The sequence below is a fragment of the Vicia villosa genome, unplaced genomic scaffold (genome assembly GCF_029867415.1).
Source record: "Vicia villosa cultivar HV-30 ecotype Madison, WI unplaced genomic scaffold, Vvil1.0 ctg.000422F_1_1, whole genome shotgun sequence".
In the NCBI taxonomy this organism is placed as follows: Eukaryota; Viridiplantae; Streptophyta; class Magnoliopsida; order Fabales; family Fabaceae; genus Vicia; species Vicia villosa.
This window is the reverse complement of record NW_026705199.1, coordinates 21670-39863: the sequence shown is the minus strand read 5'-3', so window position 1 is coordinate 39863 and position 18194 is coordinate 21670. Positions and strand designations below refer to the sequence as shown.

Here is an 18194-nt window from a genome sequence, read left to right as displayed (position 1 = left end):
GTGAGGGTTCAACTTTTAGTCTACCTATAACCTTCCATTAGTAATAGAAAATTATTAACTTTCAATATGTATTGATCATTCACTAGTATATTGCTGTCCTATGAATAAAACTCCCATTTTGGTGTAAAGACACACCTTTTGAAGAATATAATACATACCTTCTAACTATGCTCTTTCTTTTTGGAATATGGTTGATGAATGATTGTATTATATATATATATATATATATATATATATATATATATATATATATATATATATATATATATATATATATATATATATATATATATATATATATATATTTATGATTCTTGAATTGATCAATAGCCCCGTTTGAGAGAATCTGACATCTAATTCTCGCGAAACTCTACGAGAAACCACCGTCTCTTCATAGTAATTCGGCAAGCATATGATATTTTTCCCGTTCGAATCACCAATAAAGCTAGTAAAATAATGGAGATATCGAAATCAACTCGATCAACAACTCAATGCAGCACCATCGTTGCGGGCGCTACATCATTTAATGATCCCGATCTCACGAGATAGACTTCGCCTCCTCCTACGGTCAAGGATGAACCTATCACTTTCATAAATGCGGGACAACAATTCAAAGCTTCAGATTGGGATTTAATTACAACAATAATTCCATGTCGTTTACCAGTAGCCTGTGCCCATGCTAAAACTTCAGATTGGAATTTAAATATCTTATCAATTACAACACATAAATTTTAAACTATCACTTTCATAAATGCGGAACAACAATTCAAAACTGCATTAATTGAATAAGAATCATACGGTATCTGTAGTGAAGAACTCCGTAAAATATGTATAGGAATCAGACAAAGAAGCTGCTGACTCTGGACCACACAAGAAAAGAATGGGATCTGCAAACATACCGAAAATTTCAAGCAATTTCAAAATTTGCGGTAGATTTTGTGGCAAACCAGAAATTTCAAATATTTCAGTAAGTTATTCTGATTTCCAGTTTTGGAACTAGAATTTTTGCAATTTCCTGTAAATCGTTATCGAAAATTTTCCAAATACAAATAATTTTCGATAAAAAATCAATTTCACATACCGGAAATTTCTAAGAATGTACTAGAAATTTTAATCTTTACTGATTTCAAAACGTAAACTTTTTAACAAATGTAACTATTTTTTAAGTATATAGTATTGTTCTAGACTAACCCAACGACTAGACATGACCCAATCCGCTTCTACACCTAAAATGACCTAATAACATTGGTCCATCTGACTAAGGGCAAGGGAAAACACTTTTCCTCCATCTCCTCTACCGAGGACACATCTTCACCCCGCTAGAGGACCAACCCATCGTCGTTCTCGGCCAGGCCTCCACGTAAGCCAACATCAAGACTTCGCTTCTGCCCCTCCGTCGGGGACTGACGATACCTGCTCGCTAGGCACCATTGCTGCCCAAAAGTACATCTTTGTCCGCCTCAACGACTTGTTTCAGACAGCCTTCTAGGATTCCTAGTTTTACGCCTAAAATCCTCGCAACCATATTTTTTGGGTTTGAATTCCCGATCCAACCCAAATATGAACCAATGATCAAGCGCTGAGGGCAATATAAAAACCTCTCTTCTAATTCTAAAAACACTCAAACGTATATTTGCTCCTACTGTCTTTAGCATTAGAGTGTCTTACATGTACACCCCATCCTCTCCATCACCAACATTCTACTCGACGTTTCTAACCCATTTCAGATTCTAATCCATCAATAAGATCAAATATGAAAGACATTTTTGTCAATACAAAAATACTAGGTACCATATATAATTTATAGGGGTTGCATAATGAATTATCCGTGGATTTTTTTTCTCTACTTTTTTTTTTTTTTGGAAACTCCACTTAAATGTTGAATAAAAATTAAAATCTAAATATAAAATAAAAGAGATCTATCATATCATATATACACATTGAAGGTGGGTTGAAATGAAAGGAAAATATTATAGATCTATTCTATTCTTCTTCTTCCTCTTCGTGAAATGCAATGGGTTTAGGTTCAGTTTTGATTTACACGATCTTAGCACTCCTCGTTCTTCTATTCCTCTCCTCCTACTCCCCCTTCTCCACCACCACCAACCACCACTCTTCCCACCGTCACCGCCGTCTCAAACTCCGCTCCAACTTCACTCTCTCCCCTTCCCACTCCCACCACCAACCCGTCCCCTTCGACCCCCTCGTCGCCGAACTCGAACGCAACCGCGAAGACAAACAATGGGAGCAACAGCACATTCATCATTCCCACCCTGAACTCCACCACCACGAAGACGACTCGGCCCCCGCTCACGAGTCGCAGCCGGAGTGGGAGGACTTCATGAACGCCGAAGACTTCATCAATGACGAAGATAAGTTCAATGTTACTTCTCGCCTTTTGATTCTCTTCCCGAAAATCGACGTTGATCCGATGGATTCGCTCATCGATGTTCATGAGTTGACTATGTGGAATCTTCAACAGGCTCATAGAGAGGTTTTGCATCGGTCTCAGAGAGAGATGGAACTTCATGATAAGAATCGTGACGGTTTCGTTTCGTTCTCTGAGTATGATCCTCCTAGCTGGGTTAAATCCGCAGGTAATAATTTTATTTACTTCTCTTTCTATTTTTATACCTTTTTTTTTTGTTTTTGTTTCTCACTCTAGATCTATTGTTGTTGAATGTTGTGATTTGTTATCAGATCAAGAATCTTTTGGTTATGATATGGGTTGGTGGAAAGAAGAGCATTTTAATGCGTCTGATGCAGATGGAGATGGTGTTCTCAACTTAACTGAGTTCAATGAGTGAGTTTCTACTGTTTTTGTTAGGAAATTTTGTTGTTTGGACTTGCTTATTTAGTTCATGATGCTTTTCATTCGAGCTAATGATTTTGTATATTGTTAATTTTTTTTTGTTTATTATTGTTTTTCAGCTTTCTGCACCCGGCTGATAGTAATAATACAAAGCTTCAACAATGGTTGTGCAAGGAGGAAGTCAGGTAGGTTATTTGTATGATATTTCGTAGAAATTTGTCAGCGTGGATATAAGTTTCTTTTAGATTTAGTTGTTTCTGTTTGTAAAGATTTTCCCTTGATGTGTTTGTAGTAACCGGCATTGTGTACTGTATGATGCATTGATAAATGCATTTGACACGAGTATGACTCTGAAGTGTCATGTTACTAAATAAGTAGCAACTATTTCATTCCCCTAATTATGATTTACCATTTCACATTTGGCATGCTACACACAGGGCTGATAAACAAGCTTGGGCCTCTAGTTTTCATGCATTCACAATCTTAAGTAGATAAGCTGTTAAGGAACCTGATATGTAGTACAAAAATAGTAGGGGAAATCTTCCTGAATTAAAGATACAGGGCTGCAAAACTTTTAGGGTTTGAACCTCCTTATGCCCAAAAGCCCCAATTCTTTATCAGAATGACAAGATGATCTATCTCTCAATCCCACTCGTTATTTATTTTATACACTGCCTCATCTTTACTATTTTCAAATAGCTACTGATTGGACAACTAAATAATTTAGATCAAGTGTTGACAATATAGTTAGGAACCTCGTATGTTTTAGAAAGAAACATGGGAAAATCTTCCTTAATCACGGATATGTTGCTGGAAAACTTTGAGGGTTTGCAGTTTGCAGTTTCCCACAAGGGTGTTTATTTTTCATGGCTGTGAAAATTATTCTCCACAATGTGGAGGCTCTAAATATGGATTTCAACGTTTTATACAAAGTTAGAAAATTTACTCTGTCATAAAACATTGCCGTGAATGAAATTACTGCCACTGTCCCATGTTTTTGTTTCCAAGGAAGGGATTGGAAACAAAAGGTTCCGATGAAGGTGGGAACTCCTATACCCCACTATTAAAAATAAGCCGATATAGCTTTTTACTTAGGCTTCTTAGATTCACACCAGATACGTACAATAGACGGGTTCATATATTTGACATGAATCATGAGAGACAATACAGTCCTATACCCTGGTACCAAACACGAGCATCTAACTCAGGTATTTAGCTTATAATGGAATCCTCAATATTTAGGTGACGATAATGGTGTTCAAATAACTCCTCTTATTTATCATTTGCTTGTTTTCTAGTCTAAATAAATAAACACTCCTCACTAACTTGGGCCTTAAAGACTGGATTTCTTGTGGTTATTCCAAATCCATGAAACCAATTAGGATTGAAGTTGAATGTTTCAATCGTCTTGGGCTAGCCCAGCTGATGGTTACGGTTGGATTTTTTAATTTTCCTTGCAGTCACTGTCCTCATCTAGAAGAAGTTACAATATTGGAAATTTTTATAGAAATATAAACCTATTTATATTTTAGTTAATTTTATTTTTCTTAAGAGAATGGGAGATCTTTAGCTTATATACAGTTAGCTTATTTGTATGACTGGCCTTGGCATACTCATGCTTATGTACTCTTTTTATTTCATTATAGAGAAAGAGACTCGGATAAAGATGGGAAGGTCAACTTCAAAGAATTTTTTCACGGGCTCTTTGATTTGGTAAGAAACTATGATGAAGAAGAAAGTCACCCTGATTCCCATCATTCTGAATCTGATAACCCAATGGATGCTCCAGCTAGAAAACTGTTTGCGCAGCTTGACCAGGATGGTGACGGGTATTTTCCTATTCTTCATCCTTAATGTGCTTTCTCTGGAACATTATTGCAGTTTCTTTATCGAACTATCATTCACTTTTGGGTTTTCATCTCTATCTGTGCAGGTATTTGTCAGATACTGAACTACTGCCTATAATTGGGAAACTCCATCCATCCGAGTATTATTATGCAAAGCAACAGGCAGAATATATCATTTCACAGGTAGGGAACCCCATACAATAATTACACTCTTATTGTTGACAAAGGTGTCATTTGATCATGTGAAATCATATGAATATACAAATGACCATAAGTTCATAGTTATCAAATCATAATTCAAACTGTGAAGCATGTGTTATGTCCCTTTGTCTTGGATCAGGTCCATATCAGCATGGAGCTAATTTTTGAATTAAAATTGCATCTCATCGAATCACAAGATTCATAATCACAATTAAAAGTAACTGAAATATGTAATATAAATGATGTTTAATGCTTAATGTTATCTTAACCATAGTTATCAATCCTGGATAGCGGAGCGGAACGGCCGACTCTAAAAATGGGATAGCGGGATAACCGTTATTTGACTATTTTTTAGACTAATTATATGAATAATCTATTAAACATATATTTAATGTAAAACCATTACAGAAGAGGAATAGAGTTATTAAATGACTATTATTTAGAAAAACAGAGGTAATGAAAAACAAATATAAAATCAAACCAGATTCATTTATTTTAAGGGTAAATCTAGGTTTTGGCGTTCAAAACAGTTCAAACCCGCTTGGGATGGGAGGTGCCATGCTCCCGCTACCTACCAAACATCAAATAGCTGCCGCTAAACATCAAATAGCGGAGTGTCACCGCTCCGGGCCGATATCCCGGGATAGCGCCGATAGCGGCTGCTATCGACAACTCTGATCTTAATAACAAATGTTAATGTGTTATGTTGGTGGGGAAAGTTGCTAGGCCACCTTACTACTCCAACCCTTGTGTCCTTCCCTTCAAACCAACCCATCCACCTTATAATCCCTAGTTTAATGCTTGATGTAATAATTTCAAATTAGAAATTGACAAAACAACTTAACAATAATAATACTTCAGAGACGAACCAACCAGATCTAAGATAGCATAAAAAATAATAGGTTGGATGATAACTGAGGAGAGGCCTGCCATATGGTGGTCCTCCCTTGGGCCATTCCACCTACTGGATTCTTATGGAAATAGTAGGTCCAAGAGTTTTATCACTAGATGTTTTCGTTGGCCAACATATCAGAACAACAATGTTTGATGTCATTTACTTAATAAAGCTGATATTCTATACCTTGATGATGGTTCTGTAGGCAATTCTTCATCCTTCTTTTTTTGTACACTTCTTTGTTAGAACTATAATGCTTATTACTATAGCCATGAAGATTGGTAATACTGGTTGCTACTTTTTAGTTAGTTAATTTTTTAAAAAATAAATCGGGACTTTAGCTTGCAATTGATAATTCTACTTTCCCTTGATCTCTTATAAAAATATTTGATTTATTTTTCTGCAATTATTTTAATGATAAATTGCTCCTTTTAATTCTACTTTCCCGTTGGGGATAATGTTAAAAGAAGCTGATATTGACCTAATAATTCAAAAAGCATTCCAACATCCGATGAATTACATCATTAATTAATTTCATCAATAACCACTAATCATTGTATAATGTTATGACAGGCAGACAGTGACAAAGATGGGCGCCTCACTTTGCTTGAGATGATTGAGAATCCCTATGTATTTTATAGTGCTATTTTCAATGATGATGAAGATGAGTATACTGATTACCACGACGAGTTCCGATAAATTCATGCTAGGTGAGGGAAATTAACTGTTTCCACATCTATCTCAAATTTTATTCTGCATTTAGTTAAAGATTTCCGCTGTAATGTTTTCAATGATCATCGATTGCAGGATGCAAAAAAGCCTGAAACAATTTCAGTAACAAGGAGTTCATATTTGAAGCAGAATTATTAGGCTGCTAGCTCAATCCTGGTGATGGAATTTTCTGTCCATTCATATCATCTGCGAGTTCTTATTTGTTGATAGGACCCACCATGGCTTGTCATGGAGTCACTCCCGGATCAACTAGAGGATTATTGTAGGATCTAAACTTCATTGTAAAATTAGAAAGATAGATACAGATTTTCGAATCAGTCGTTGAGCCATCATTAATTAAGTCTTACTACATTTCAATTCTCAATGGATAATACATGTAACATATAACTATATTGACCATCATGATTCTAGTTAGACTCTTAGATTCATTTTGTTTTCATATTGATGACCATCAGTTTAGTCTTTTACAAATTGGTTTTTATTGATTTCATATTTCAAAGCTCAAATATAGTCTCTATTAATATTGTTCACGACTTAACTATGTTTTCCTACCAAGTTTAAGGGATTTGCTTTTAGTTCTGCTAAATTTATATTCTCTTATTGATCCGTGACAACTGTCACATTCATAACTTTTTGTCTCAACCATCATCGATCTTTGCATATATTAATGTTACAAGTTTGAGGCACTGTTTTTTAAGATGCTGTCTGCTTTGGTTGTCCTTTAGTATTGTTTGTAGTTAAAAAAACAACTCAATTGATTGGATTGAAGAGGTTGGAATGTGGAGTTTTTTTGTTGTACTAGGATTAAAACTTTAAATATGCTTGTAGGCAGTAGCCATCCTCGTTAGACTAAGCTTACGACAAGCTTTACAATATAAAAAAATCATCATGATTATAATCTAAGCAAGTAGCTTATATTTAACAATAAACTTAAAAGCAATAACATGAAGCACAACCTGTATTGTTGGATCAGTGACCAATAAATAAGTGCTGCATGCCATGTAGGACCAACATATATTGACTCTAAGCATCATTGAAAGCAGCCAGTGTCTTTCTCTTCATAAACATTTTGTTATTATTTTCATCTGTTCTAAAAGTAGTATCCAATGCAGTATCCACTATCAAAGAAAAATACATAAAAATAAGTCCTTACTGTTTTAATATCCTTCTTTACGCCGAATTAGAACTTGTGATGAGTACTTCACATTAGGCATGAGAGTTTTGATGAATGAAACAAACAACAATACTATGAGTAGCTCAAGTTATTGGAAATCATTTTACAGTTTTGCTGATAAAGTGAAAAGATTTCCAGGTTTAATGAGAAGGACAATTTGGAAAGTTGGCAAAGATGATCCAAAAAGGATATTCCATTCACTGAAAGTTGGTTTGGCTTTATCACTTGTGTCTTTGTTGTATCTAATGGAGCCATTGTTCAAAGGGATAGGAACAAATGCTATATGGGCTGTCATGACAGTAGTTGTGGTCATGGAGTTCACTGTAGGTATGCTATTCTCATTTCTATGTCACATTTCAATTTATATATGTGTTTAGATCACAACTTCATAGGTATTAATGAATGATCGATTATCACTGCAGGGGGAACCTTATGCAAAGGACTTAATAGAGGATTGGGAACTTTGTTAGCAGGATCATTGGCATTTTTTATTCGGTATCTTGCGGATATTCCTGGTCATATTTTTCAAGCAGTTTTTATCGGTGCTGCAGTTTTTCTTTTAGGTAACTATATTCTCGACTTTAATTTTCCCATGCTTCTAGTTTTCGTTATCTTACAATGTAGTTCTGATAAAGTTTTCTGTCTTGTGTCTGGAGATTCCCAAATACTTTCGATAACCGTTGTTTCACGGTTGGTTTTGCAGGAGCAGCAGCTACGTATGTGAGGTTCATTCCTTATATAAAAAAGAATTACGACTATGGTGTTTTGATATTTCTCTTGACCTTTAATTTGATAATTGTATCAAGTTACCGCGTCGATAATGTCTTGGCCATTGGAAAAGATCGAATGACCACCATAACTATAGGTGTTGGTCTTTGTCTTGTGATGAGCATATTGGTATTTCCAAACTGGTCAGGCGAAGAACTCCATAATTCTACTATATCAAAGCTTGAAGGCTTAGCCAACTCTATAGAAGGTAAGGTGACCGAACTTTAAGAAACAATGCTATCTGTGAAAACAATAACTGCTCAAGAGTATTTATATTTCCTAAATCCACATAATTGAGTGTGAAAACAATGATGCAGTTTCTGTCATGAAATATTTTTATGATTCTGAAAAACAAGCAAATGAAGATGATTCATGTGAGGATCCTATTTACAAGTGCTACGAGGCCGTTTTAGACTCTAAAGCTAAGGATGAAACACTGGTAAGTTAGTATCCTTTTTTCCGTCAAGTAAGTGTATCCGAAATTTCTCCTTCTATGTAACAGACGATCTTACAGTGTAGAATTTCACAGGCAATGCAAGCAAATTGGGAGCCAAGATACTCAAGAATCTGCCACAGGATCCCATGGCAGCAATACACAAAAGTAGGAGCTTCTCTTCGTCATTTTAGTTATACCGTTGTAGCACTACATGGATGTCTTCAGTCTGAAATTCAGGTACTATCTTTCATTTCATTTCATTTCCAAGTTGAAACAACTTACCACTTTATCTCACTATGCTAACTCATATTTTTCACAAGAAATCGCTTCCACTTGCATCTATAAGGTTGATCATTGTTATTTTATTCTTGAATATGTCCTTTTAACTTATCTATTATTTAACGTATGATTCATGAAGACACCAAGGTCAATCCGTGATCTATACAAAGATTCTTGTATCAAACTTGCACAAGAAGTATCAAAAGTACTAAGGATAATGGCCAACAGCATAAGGAAAAAGCATCAGTTTTCCCTTCAAATACTCTCAAACAATCTCAATGAAGCTTTACAAGACCTTGACAATGCCTTGAAATCTCAGCCCCAACTCTTACTAGGCTCGAGGAATGGTGGAAGTCGAACACTCATATCCCCTAAAACTCCCAAAACCCCCAGAACTCCAAACTCTTACAAACATGAAGAAGAAACTAGAGCCTCATTATCAAGAGTTAAAAGCGATTGTTGTTCCCCAACTGGAAGTAAATCCAAAGAGCATTCTCGAGAACAAACAAAAGAAGGACAAGTACACCAGAAGGTTTTGAGGCCGCAACTTAGTAAGATTATCATCACTAGCCTCAAATTCTCAGAAGCACTACCTTTTGCTGCTTTCACTTCATTGCTAGTGGAGATGGTAGCAAAACTAGATCATGTTATGGATAAAGTTGAAGAGTTGGGCAGAATGTCACACTTTAGAGAATTCAAAGATGATGATGATGAGAGTATTGTTGTGACTTGTGAGAGACCAAAAATGAATATAGTTGATAATGAATTGCCTTCATATGGAGCAGAATAATTGTTACTAATTGTTTATCATCCCATGAGTAAAGTTATACATGTTTGTTCTTGAAGTTTGATTTCTTTGAGAGATAATTCCTAATTATTATTCCTTGATAGGATCTATCCAATACCATGAACACTCTGACACATCATAAACTAGATTTATTTTAATAAGCAAGGAAGACTACATATGATTTGGCTGAATAGTGTTAACATTGTCTGTGGAAGTAAAGTAGGGGTGTTCGTGGTTCAAGAACTGCACTGAACTGAACCAAATTAGTGGTTCAGTTCAGTTTTTAAAAACCATTTTAATAAAAAACCAATTAATTGTTAAAGCAGTTTCAATTCAGTTTTAAATTGGTTTTGAACCAGATTGTATCTATAAACTGGTTTACAATCAACTTCTAGTTATAAACTGGTTTAAAACCAATTTATATTTAAAAGTCAAATTTATTTTATAATATTTTTTTTTAATTTATCTCCCTCTCTTTTTTATCTTTATATATATATATATATATATATATATATATATATATATATATATATATATATATATATATATATATATATATATATATATATATATATATATATATATATATTACGCTATAAATAATTTGGTTTTTATCTGGATTGCCATATGCTTTGTTATACTTTATGCGCTCCATTGCCTCTGTATTTATGGCATGGTTTTCTTTTTGAAACAAACAAGAGTCCCTGTTTGAAACTTATCTTACGAATATTTGTTTTTTATTTTATCAACCTATGCACTGAATATTAGGGCATACGTGAACAGCTACGCCAGTGATATGTCCAACTATACATTGTTTTTTCTTTTTTAACTAAATAATTAAAATTTATTATGGGTTCAAAAGATAACCATTCTTTGTAGTGACCTTCAATGTTAATATAAATTATTGATTAAATTTATACTTCATAATTTTATTTCATATTTTTAAAATATTTAAATGGATTTAAAGTTTCAAGTAAACATAATTTATTGAATCATAAAAATATTACATACAGTAAATATATTTTTACAGATTTTTTTTTTAATTTTTTAGGAAAAAATAATTTTTAGATTTTTTTGATTTTCAGGAAAATAAATATCTTTAATTTTTTAGGAAAAAATTATTTTTAGATTTTTAAATTTTCAGGAAAATAAATATTTTTAAATTTTCTAGGAATTTTTTTTTTAGATTTTTTAAATTTTCAGGAAAATAAATTTTAATTTTTTTTTGTGCTAAATTATTATTTTTGGTTTTTGGAAAAAACAAATATTTTCGAACCAGTTTATAAAACGAAACTGGTTCTAAACTGGTTTTAAACTGAAATTGAATTGTTTAAATTAAATGGTTCAGTTCATTAACCATTTAAGTAGTTCAGTTTTTTAATGGTGCAAAACAATTCAGTTGTAGTATACAATTCAATTAACCATATTTTTGAACACCCCTAAAGTAAAGTATGTACTTTTGAAACATCAATTAATGGAATAAAATGTAGTCAAACAATAGTAGCAATAAGTTCCAAGCACTAACACTTATCAATAATTTTGGTAATAAGGTCAAGTAAGATTAGTCAGCAATATTATTTCGATACTGAACAGACAATCGATGATGTGGGAGTATGAGCTCTTTCGAATACAGCAGACCAATTATCAAGTATCTATCTATTAAAGAAAGCCACAATTTTTATTTTTAAATATTAAAATTGAATTTATATTATTATTATTATTATTATTATTATTATTATAGAATTAAATAACTCATTTTAAATTTAGATGTATATCTAAATAAAATTATCTTGCTAGTACACAATTGATGATGTGTAAGTATGAACTCTTCCAATACAACACAATAGGCAGTAGGAATGCGCCTAAGATTAGAATACCAGACTGATGTGTGTAGTTAGGGGCAGGTCGAGAACTATTTATTAGTCGGTTCAAATATTATATATTACAAAAAAATTATATAAAAATATATTAACATTTAAGTAATTAAATGATAATATTATCACTACTACTGCATATGCATGCTTTTTCAATAAAATGTATAATAGCAAATGAAACACTAATTTTGCCATCCTAGAATATAAACATAAATTATTGAAGATCAAAACTTAGTCAAAATCGCAATTTTTTTAAAAAGTTGTATTTCAAAAATGATTTTTATAAAAATCTATTTGAAATAGCTTCAAAATTAAGTGATTTTTTGAAATTTTGATATCCAAGTTTTTTTCATAAATAAATGAAATAACTAAAATCACATTTTAAGAATAACTATTCAAACAAAATTTTTATTTGAAACTTTTATAAAAAATTTCTTTGTAAAAAATTTTTTCACAAAATTTTATAATACTATCAAAATCATTTTTTAAAAAAGTCAAAACAAACGGGCCCTAAGTATATACAATTTCTTTTTTGTGATTAATGAAAGATAGATGTTTAATTAAATAAAAATGACAAATTAATTATAAATAAAATAATTTAGATAAATAATAAAATTGAATGAAAAATAAGATACATTAAAGCTAGATATCTCTTCATATATGTATCATATTTAATAAATTCATTACATTTGTAAATTTTAATTGTTTCTTGTGTACGTTGGGTTAAGATCCTCTCTATTTTTTATTTTTTTCATTTCTTCTATTATCTTAAGTTTTGAAAATATAAATGTAATAATGTAATATTTAATGATCATATTTAGTTTTAATACACATAAAATTCTTCAAAACTATAGTAATGGAGAGGAAAACTAAAGAGAGAAAATGGAGATGATCCCAACCCATATACGTGTCTTCATATCTTAAAATTATTGTATTTTTTTTATAATACTATTAATCGTTCATTATAATTGATCTCTTATACAATTGAATATTTGATTTTTCACAATAGAAATATTTTCAATCTTTTATTATTATTGAAGAAAAATACTTTCAAATAGTTATAATTATCACACGCAAAATTTAGAACCAACTTAAAAAATAAATAAACCATATATTTTTTTATGGGCTTAATGGATATGCATTGACAGTGTAAAACAGTTTTACACTGTCAATCAATCACAACCATGTATTCAATTCCCATCACACTTTTATCTTTAAAAATTTTTAATGACATGACAAATTGCTTATCTTCTTTTTTTATTACTTTCTTAAAATATTATTCTTTTAAGGGGCAACACTTAACTTTTTAATATAAAATATTTAAACATTTTTAAACAAATAATAAATCTTGTGGATGCAGGTGCCCCCAATATGATACACCTTTAGTTGTATCTCTCCTTGTGTAGCTTGCAAGAGTGAAAGAAAAAATATTTGTTGTGGCACGTGAACAAGGTTATATAGGATCAATAGTTATAACTGTTTATGTTTGTCTTGATGTGGATTCTGGAAGAATGTCTGATCAGATCCAACTATTAATGATGAGTGAATGATTTGCATCTAGTGTGCATTACCTCTAATTTCAAACGATTATGATGTTTATGATGTCGAAATACAATTGAATTGTGTTTTCAAACAAAATTATTGACTCAGAACGAGAGATTTTGAAAAATTTTAAGAAAAAAATGTTATATGATCACAACTCAAATGACCATCTGAATGCTACTCTCCAAATTATGCTTATTAGAGTTTCACCAAATTCATCCCTATAAAATTGACTTATAAGATGGTGGGTATTTCAAATCTCAATTCAAAGATGTTCAATTGACGAGGAGTCTCAATAAACAAACATAAACGAAACAAAAGTTTAGAAGACAAGCAACAAAACCGTATTGGGGATCTCCCCCTTAATATAATAGAGACATGCAACTTCACTCATATTATGTTGTTACCTGAAGTTCATGGATTAAAGGGGAAGCGAGGTTTTAGAACCTTTAAACATCCAGCACTAATGATGCGACCGAGCATCCTTACGAACAATCTATCCTTACAAACATCCTCGAGAATTTGCCCTGTTTAAAACAAAAAGGCGGATGGAAGATGGCCTAGAAATTATTCACTCGAAGTGGAATCGAACCATGAAGGATTTTCAGCCCTCTGCTCTAACTAGCTGAGCTCCAGCGTCGCGAAAACAAAGCTTAACTTCGTGCATGATAATGATAGCGGCATTTTTTTTGTTTTGGGGAAGGAAGTCGCTCGCTAGTGCACTGCACCTCACCCAAGGTTCACGTTGCTTTCAGTCTGGTCAGTCCCAAGGTGATCTTGTTGGGTATGTTTCTGATCAAGCTGAACTTTCTTTGTTGTAAGGGAGTGAGAACCTCTTTGATGCTGAGGTTGCGGCTCATCGAGAACTGTTGCGGGGAGACCATAATAGAGGCTGTGCTTGATCTTAAACCTCTAACTATCCTAGGTTCTAGGTTAGGTGGAAGTGAAAAGACTAAGGGAGATGCACCATAGATAACTTTGCTAAGTTTGAAAACTAACAATAGATTTGAATAAATGAAGCAGTTTGAAAACTAAAAATAGATTTGAATAAATGAAGCTTAGAGGTTGATTCATATAAACTTCTCCATGTAGTTCACCATTAATGAAAGTGTTGTTGACATGTAAGCAAATTAATGCTAATCTTCTATGCTTATTTAAAAAAAATGCTAATCTTCTATAAATTAAACAAAATACAATTTGGAGTGGAGTGCTGAAGGTTAGATATGGGAATGTGAGGAATAGAATGTGGGGCTGTGAGGAAATAATCTCTAAATCCAAAGAGTCCATATAGCGGAGGGATATCATGGAGCTGTGTGAAGAGGTTGAAGGAGTGATGAAAAAAATCACTGCTAGAATAGGTGATGGAAAAAAATTATGTTTTGGAAGAATAACTGGTTAGGGAGAGGCACACTGGCCGAGCATTTTCCTTACCTTTATACGGAAGTGATGTTCAAAGACGAAGTTGTTTATAATTTTGGAAATTGGAATGGAGATGTATGGTGTTGGTATCTGTTTAAAGGTGAAGAAGTTTTGGGGAGAGAGGCGTCTAGGAAATATGCAGAACTGCAAGCTTTGTTTGGTTGGAATCAACCCTATCAAACTTGTTCAAGATGCGTTCATATGGTCATTTGACACATCCAAATGCTTTACCATGAAGTCGTGGTACGATAAGATCAATCAACAAGGAAGTGCAGCTATAGTTGTTGTACTAAAAGAGGGTCTTAGAACCATTTGAGGAGCAGTTGTTCCTTCAAAAATCTAGATATTTGGATGTAGATTGTTAAGAGATAGGCTACCAACCCGGAGACAACTTCGTAGAAGAAATATTATAGCTCAAGATCAAGAAACATTGTGTGTGTTATTTGATTTACAGGTTAAAGACTCATAACATTTGTTTATGCACTGTACCAAGCTAGCACCATTGAAGAGTAAAATTTTAATGTGGATGGATATTCATATGTCAACTAGATTGGATTGTTGTGGGCACCTATTGAATTGGGTTGAATAATTGGAAGGTAAAATGAAGAGTAATAGGGCTGCAAAGATATGGATAACAATTTGCTGGTGTATTTGAAAGGTGAGAAATTATATAATTTTCAACCGTGCAAAAGTGGACATTGAGGACTTATTTTATATGATACTATGGTACTCTTGGTGGAGGGTTGCTTTAGGTTGTAAGGGAATCATCAAATGTAATTTCTATGTGTGGTATAAAAACCCTCTTTTATGTTTATGTTTTTTCTGTAACCTAGAGCTGAATCTTGTGTCTTTCTTGTAAGGGTTGGAGTACCCTAGTACTCCTAATCTTTATACAAGAGTTGCTTATGAAAAAAATAAAATTAGTCAAATTTACACTTAAAATTAAATTAATTTAAACATGATCAAAGAAGGGTTTAAAAATAATTTTCAGAATATATTCTTTTGTTAAATAAATATTCGAAGGAAAACACTTAACAAAACGTTACATCTTTACTCTAAGTATCTATTAAACTCTTAATTATATACGTTTAAAGAAAATTTTAATCTCATTCTCATAAATAACTATATTTATTATTGGTTTAATATATTTTATTTTAAAATGAAGTAAATGCTTGTAACCCAAAACATAAGTTAATAAATTATTTATAAAAATATTTTTTTAAAATGTACTAGACGTCCACTCGTATGATATGCAGAAAAGTTTTATTTAATTAATAATAAATAATTTAATAATAAGTATTATAGTTTAAATTAGTAATTTTAAATATAATGATATGTATAAACAATAATTTAATAGTTTGTGTGTCTTAAAAAAATATAATAAATATATATTTTCAACAAAATTAAAAAGAATAGGAACAAATCATAAAATTTAAATAGTAAAATTTATAGAGTAAAAAAAATAGTAAAAATGATGTCTTTGTTTAATTAATTAATTATTAAATAATTAATTTTTTTTATTATTTAATTAAAATTATTGTCATAATAAATTTTTTTTTTTAATAAGCAACTCTTGTATTAAGACAAGGAGTACTAGAGGTGCTCTCCAACCCTTACAAGAAAATCAACACCAATAATACTGTAACAGCAACAGACTCAATTACACAAACTCGGGTTTTTATTCCACTGTGGATAAAGTTTTATTCTTAGTGTCCTATTTTTTAGTTTGTAAGTTATGAAATGAAAAATCTTAGGGTATTAGTAATTTGACTCCAAAATATACAATCAATTTTTAAAAATTTGAAATCTAATTTTATTTTCAGTCAAATTTTTTAGTCAAAGTATCCTTAAAATGTGCCAAGTTAACCGAACCCTAGAAATAAATAAGTTTATAAAACGGTTAGTAGTACTACTGTACTCTCATCGTCACTCTCCTAACCTTCTTCGTTAGGGTTTTCATGTGATGGGATTGGGAGGTAGCAAATGCGGTGCCCTAAATGACACCGCTTGTTCTTCTCCGGAGGAAACAACCACAGCCCTAACATCACTGTCTCTCAGCAATTCCCTTCACGCGCCACCTCTTTCATTCGATCTGATCGAAGAAATACTGTGTCGACTATCCGTGAAACACCTCCTTCAACTCCGCTGCGTCTGCAAATCATGGAATTCTCTTATCTCCCGGGATTCCAACTTCGCCAACAAGCAACTCCGCTTGTCAACCTCTAACCATGAACGCCACCACCTCATCCGAACCCCTATTCATTCCCCAAAGGAGTTCGTTCTATGTCATTCTCCGATCTCCTCTATCTTCGGCTCCGCCTCAACTACCACCGTCCAACAGGTCAACTACTCTATCGTAGAGATTCTTATCAAAGAAGACTATGGTGGTATGAGATCTTCCATTTGTGACGGCATGATATGTTTTAAGATAGGTAGTTCTTCAGCTATATTGTGTAACCCTTCTATTAGAAAATTCAAAAAATTGCCTCCAATAATATTTCCAGTTCCAGACCAAAGTTTTGTTCAAAGCGAATTTACCTTACTGCATGATCGTTTCACTAATAATTATAAGATTGTTGCTCTTAATCTCCTTGGTAGCAACAAAGAAGTCCATGTTCATATTGTAGGTACCGATTGTTGGCGAAGGATTCAGGACTTTCCAGGTCCTAGACTCACTCCTATGCCTCGGGGAATATTTCTGAATGACTCCGTTAATTGGTTGACATATGATTCGGCCTCTCGCACGCGTCTCATTGTTTCTCTTGATTTGGAGAAAGAGTCCTATCAAAAACTTTTGATTCCTGCCTTTGATGTTATTACGTCTTTTATTAGCTTCGGGATATTGAGGGGCTGTTTGTCAATTGTTTTTCAAAGGAACGAGTTTTCTGATGTTTGGATTATGAAAGAATTTGGAAATGAAAAGTCTTGGACTAAATTGGTAAGCGTTCCTTACACGAAAGAATGTGGTGTTTATGGTTATTCCAGAGCATTATATATTTCAAAGGATGATCAAGTGCTGGTGGATTTTTTTAATGAGAAATATGGTTTGGTGATTTATGATTCCATAAACAATACTTTTAAGATTCCTAATTTTCAGAAAAACATCCAAGGTGAGATGGTGACAGAAGATGTCTATGTTGAGAGCTTGATATGGCCTCTGTAGATGTTGTGCTATGGGACCAGAATTAGAGACTCAAATGCAATCTATAGCTTAATAAATTCGGTGTATGCATGCGACCTGATAAATTGCTATGTTATTTTTCATTTATTTGTTAGTTAGAGTTGAGATTATATTTTATGTTGTTAACAACCATTGAAATCTTTCACCATTAATTATAAATTTCTCTTATTATTTACATTACTATTCTCAATTTTGTATCATTTGTTGGTTTCTACAGGCTGCTGTAATGTTTTCCTCACAATGAACC

General features: G+C 32.7%; 3 protein-coding genes across 3 annotated transcripts; all 3 read left to right on the top strand.

Moving 5' to 3' along the window:
* The first annotated feature begins 1938 nt into the window (after positions 1-1938).
* On the top strand, positions 1939-6926 carry LOC131628091 (uncharacterized). Its single transcript, XM_058898949.1, has 7 exons — positions 1939-2597; positions 2701-2803; positions 2932-2997; positions 4459-4641; positions 4746-4842; positions 6329-6465; positions 6563-6926. The coding sequence occupies exons 1-6, from the start codon at positions 2015-2017 to the stop codon at positions 6452-6454; spliced, it is 1158 nt and encodes a 385-aa protein (XP_058754932.1). The 5' UTR covers positions 1939-2014; the 3' UTR covers positions 6455-6465; positions 6563-6926.
* Positions 6927-7062: 136 nt separating this feature from the next.
* On the top strand, positions 7063-10058 carry LOC131628090 (aluminum-activated malate transporter 14-like). Its single transcript, XM_058898948.1, has 6 exons — positions 7063-7988; positions 8084-8224; positions 8365-8637; positions 8747-8868; positions 8959-9102; positions 9284-10058. The coding sequence occupies exons 1-6, from the start codon at positions 7700-7702 to the stop codon at positions 9932-9934; spliced, it is 1620 nt and encodes a 539-aa protein (XP_058754931.1). The 5' UTR covers positions 7063-7699; the 3' UTR covers positions 9935-10058.
* Positions 10059-16729: 6671 nt separating this feature from the next.
* Positions 16730-17929, top strand: LOC131628063 (F-box/kelch-repeat protein At3g23880-like). The gene has a single exon (XM_058898924.1). The coding sequence runs from the start codon at positions 16730-16732 to the stop codon at positions 17927-17929; it is 1200 nt and encodes a 399-aa protein (XP_058754907.1).
* Positions 17930-18194: the final 265 nt, after the last annotated feature.

What these genes read in the sequence shown, in the direction of transcription:
- LOC131628091 (XM_058898949.1), top strand. Translation starts at nt 2,015, where the DNA reads ATGGGTTTAGGTTCAGTTTTGATTTACACGATCTTAGCACTCCTCGTT. An exon ending in TAGCTGGGTTAAATCCGCAG is followed by an intron (nt 2,598 to 2,700) that starts GTAATAATTTTA and finishes ATTTGTTATCAG; the next exon opens with ATCAAGAATCTTTTGGTTAT. An exon ending in CAGAATATATCATTTCACAG is followed by an intron (nt 4,843 to 6,328) that starts GTAGGGAACCCC and finishes ATGTTATGACAG; the next exon opens with GCAGACAGTGACAAAGATGG.
- LOC131628090 (XM_058898948.1), top strand. Translation starts at nt 7,700, where the DNA reads ATGAGAGTTTTGATGAATGAAACAAACAACAATACTATGAGTAGCTCA. An exon ending in CTTAGCCAACTCTATAGAAG is followed by an intron (nt 8,638 to 8,746) that starts GTAAGGTGACCG and finishes ACAATGATGCAG; the next exon opens with TTTCTGTCATGAAATATTTT. An exon ending in GTCTTCAGTCTGAAATTCAG is followed by an intron (nt 9,103 to 9,283) that starts GTACTATCTTTC and finishes TGATTCATGAAG; the next exon opens with ACACCAAGGTCAATCCGTGA.
- LOC131628063 (XM_058898924.1), top strand. Translation starts at nt 16,730, where the DNA reads ATGGGATTGGGAGGTAGCAAATGCGGTGCCCTAAATGACACCGCTTGT.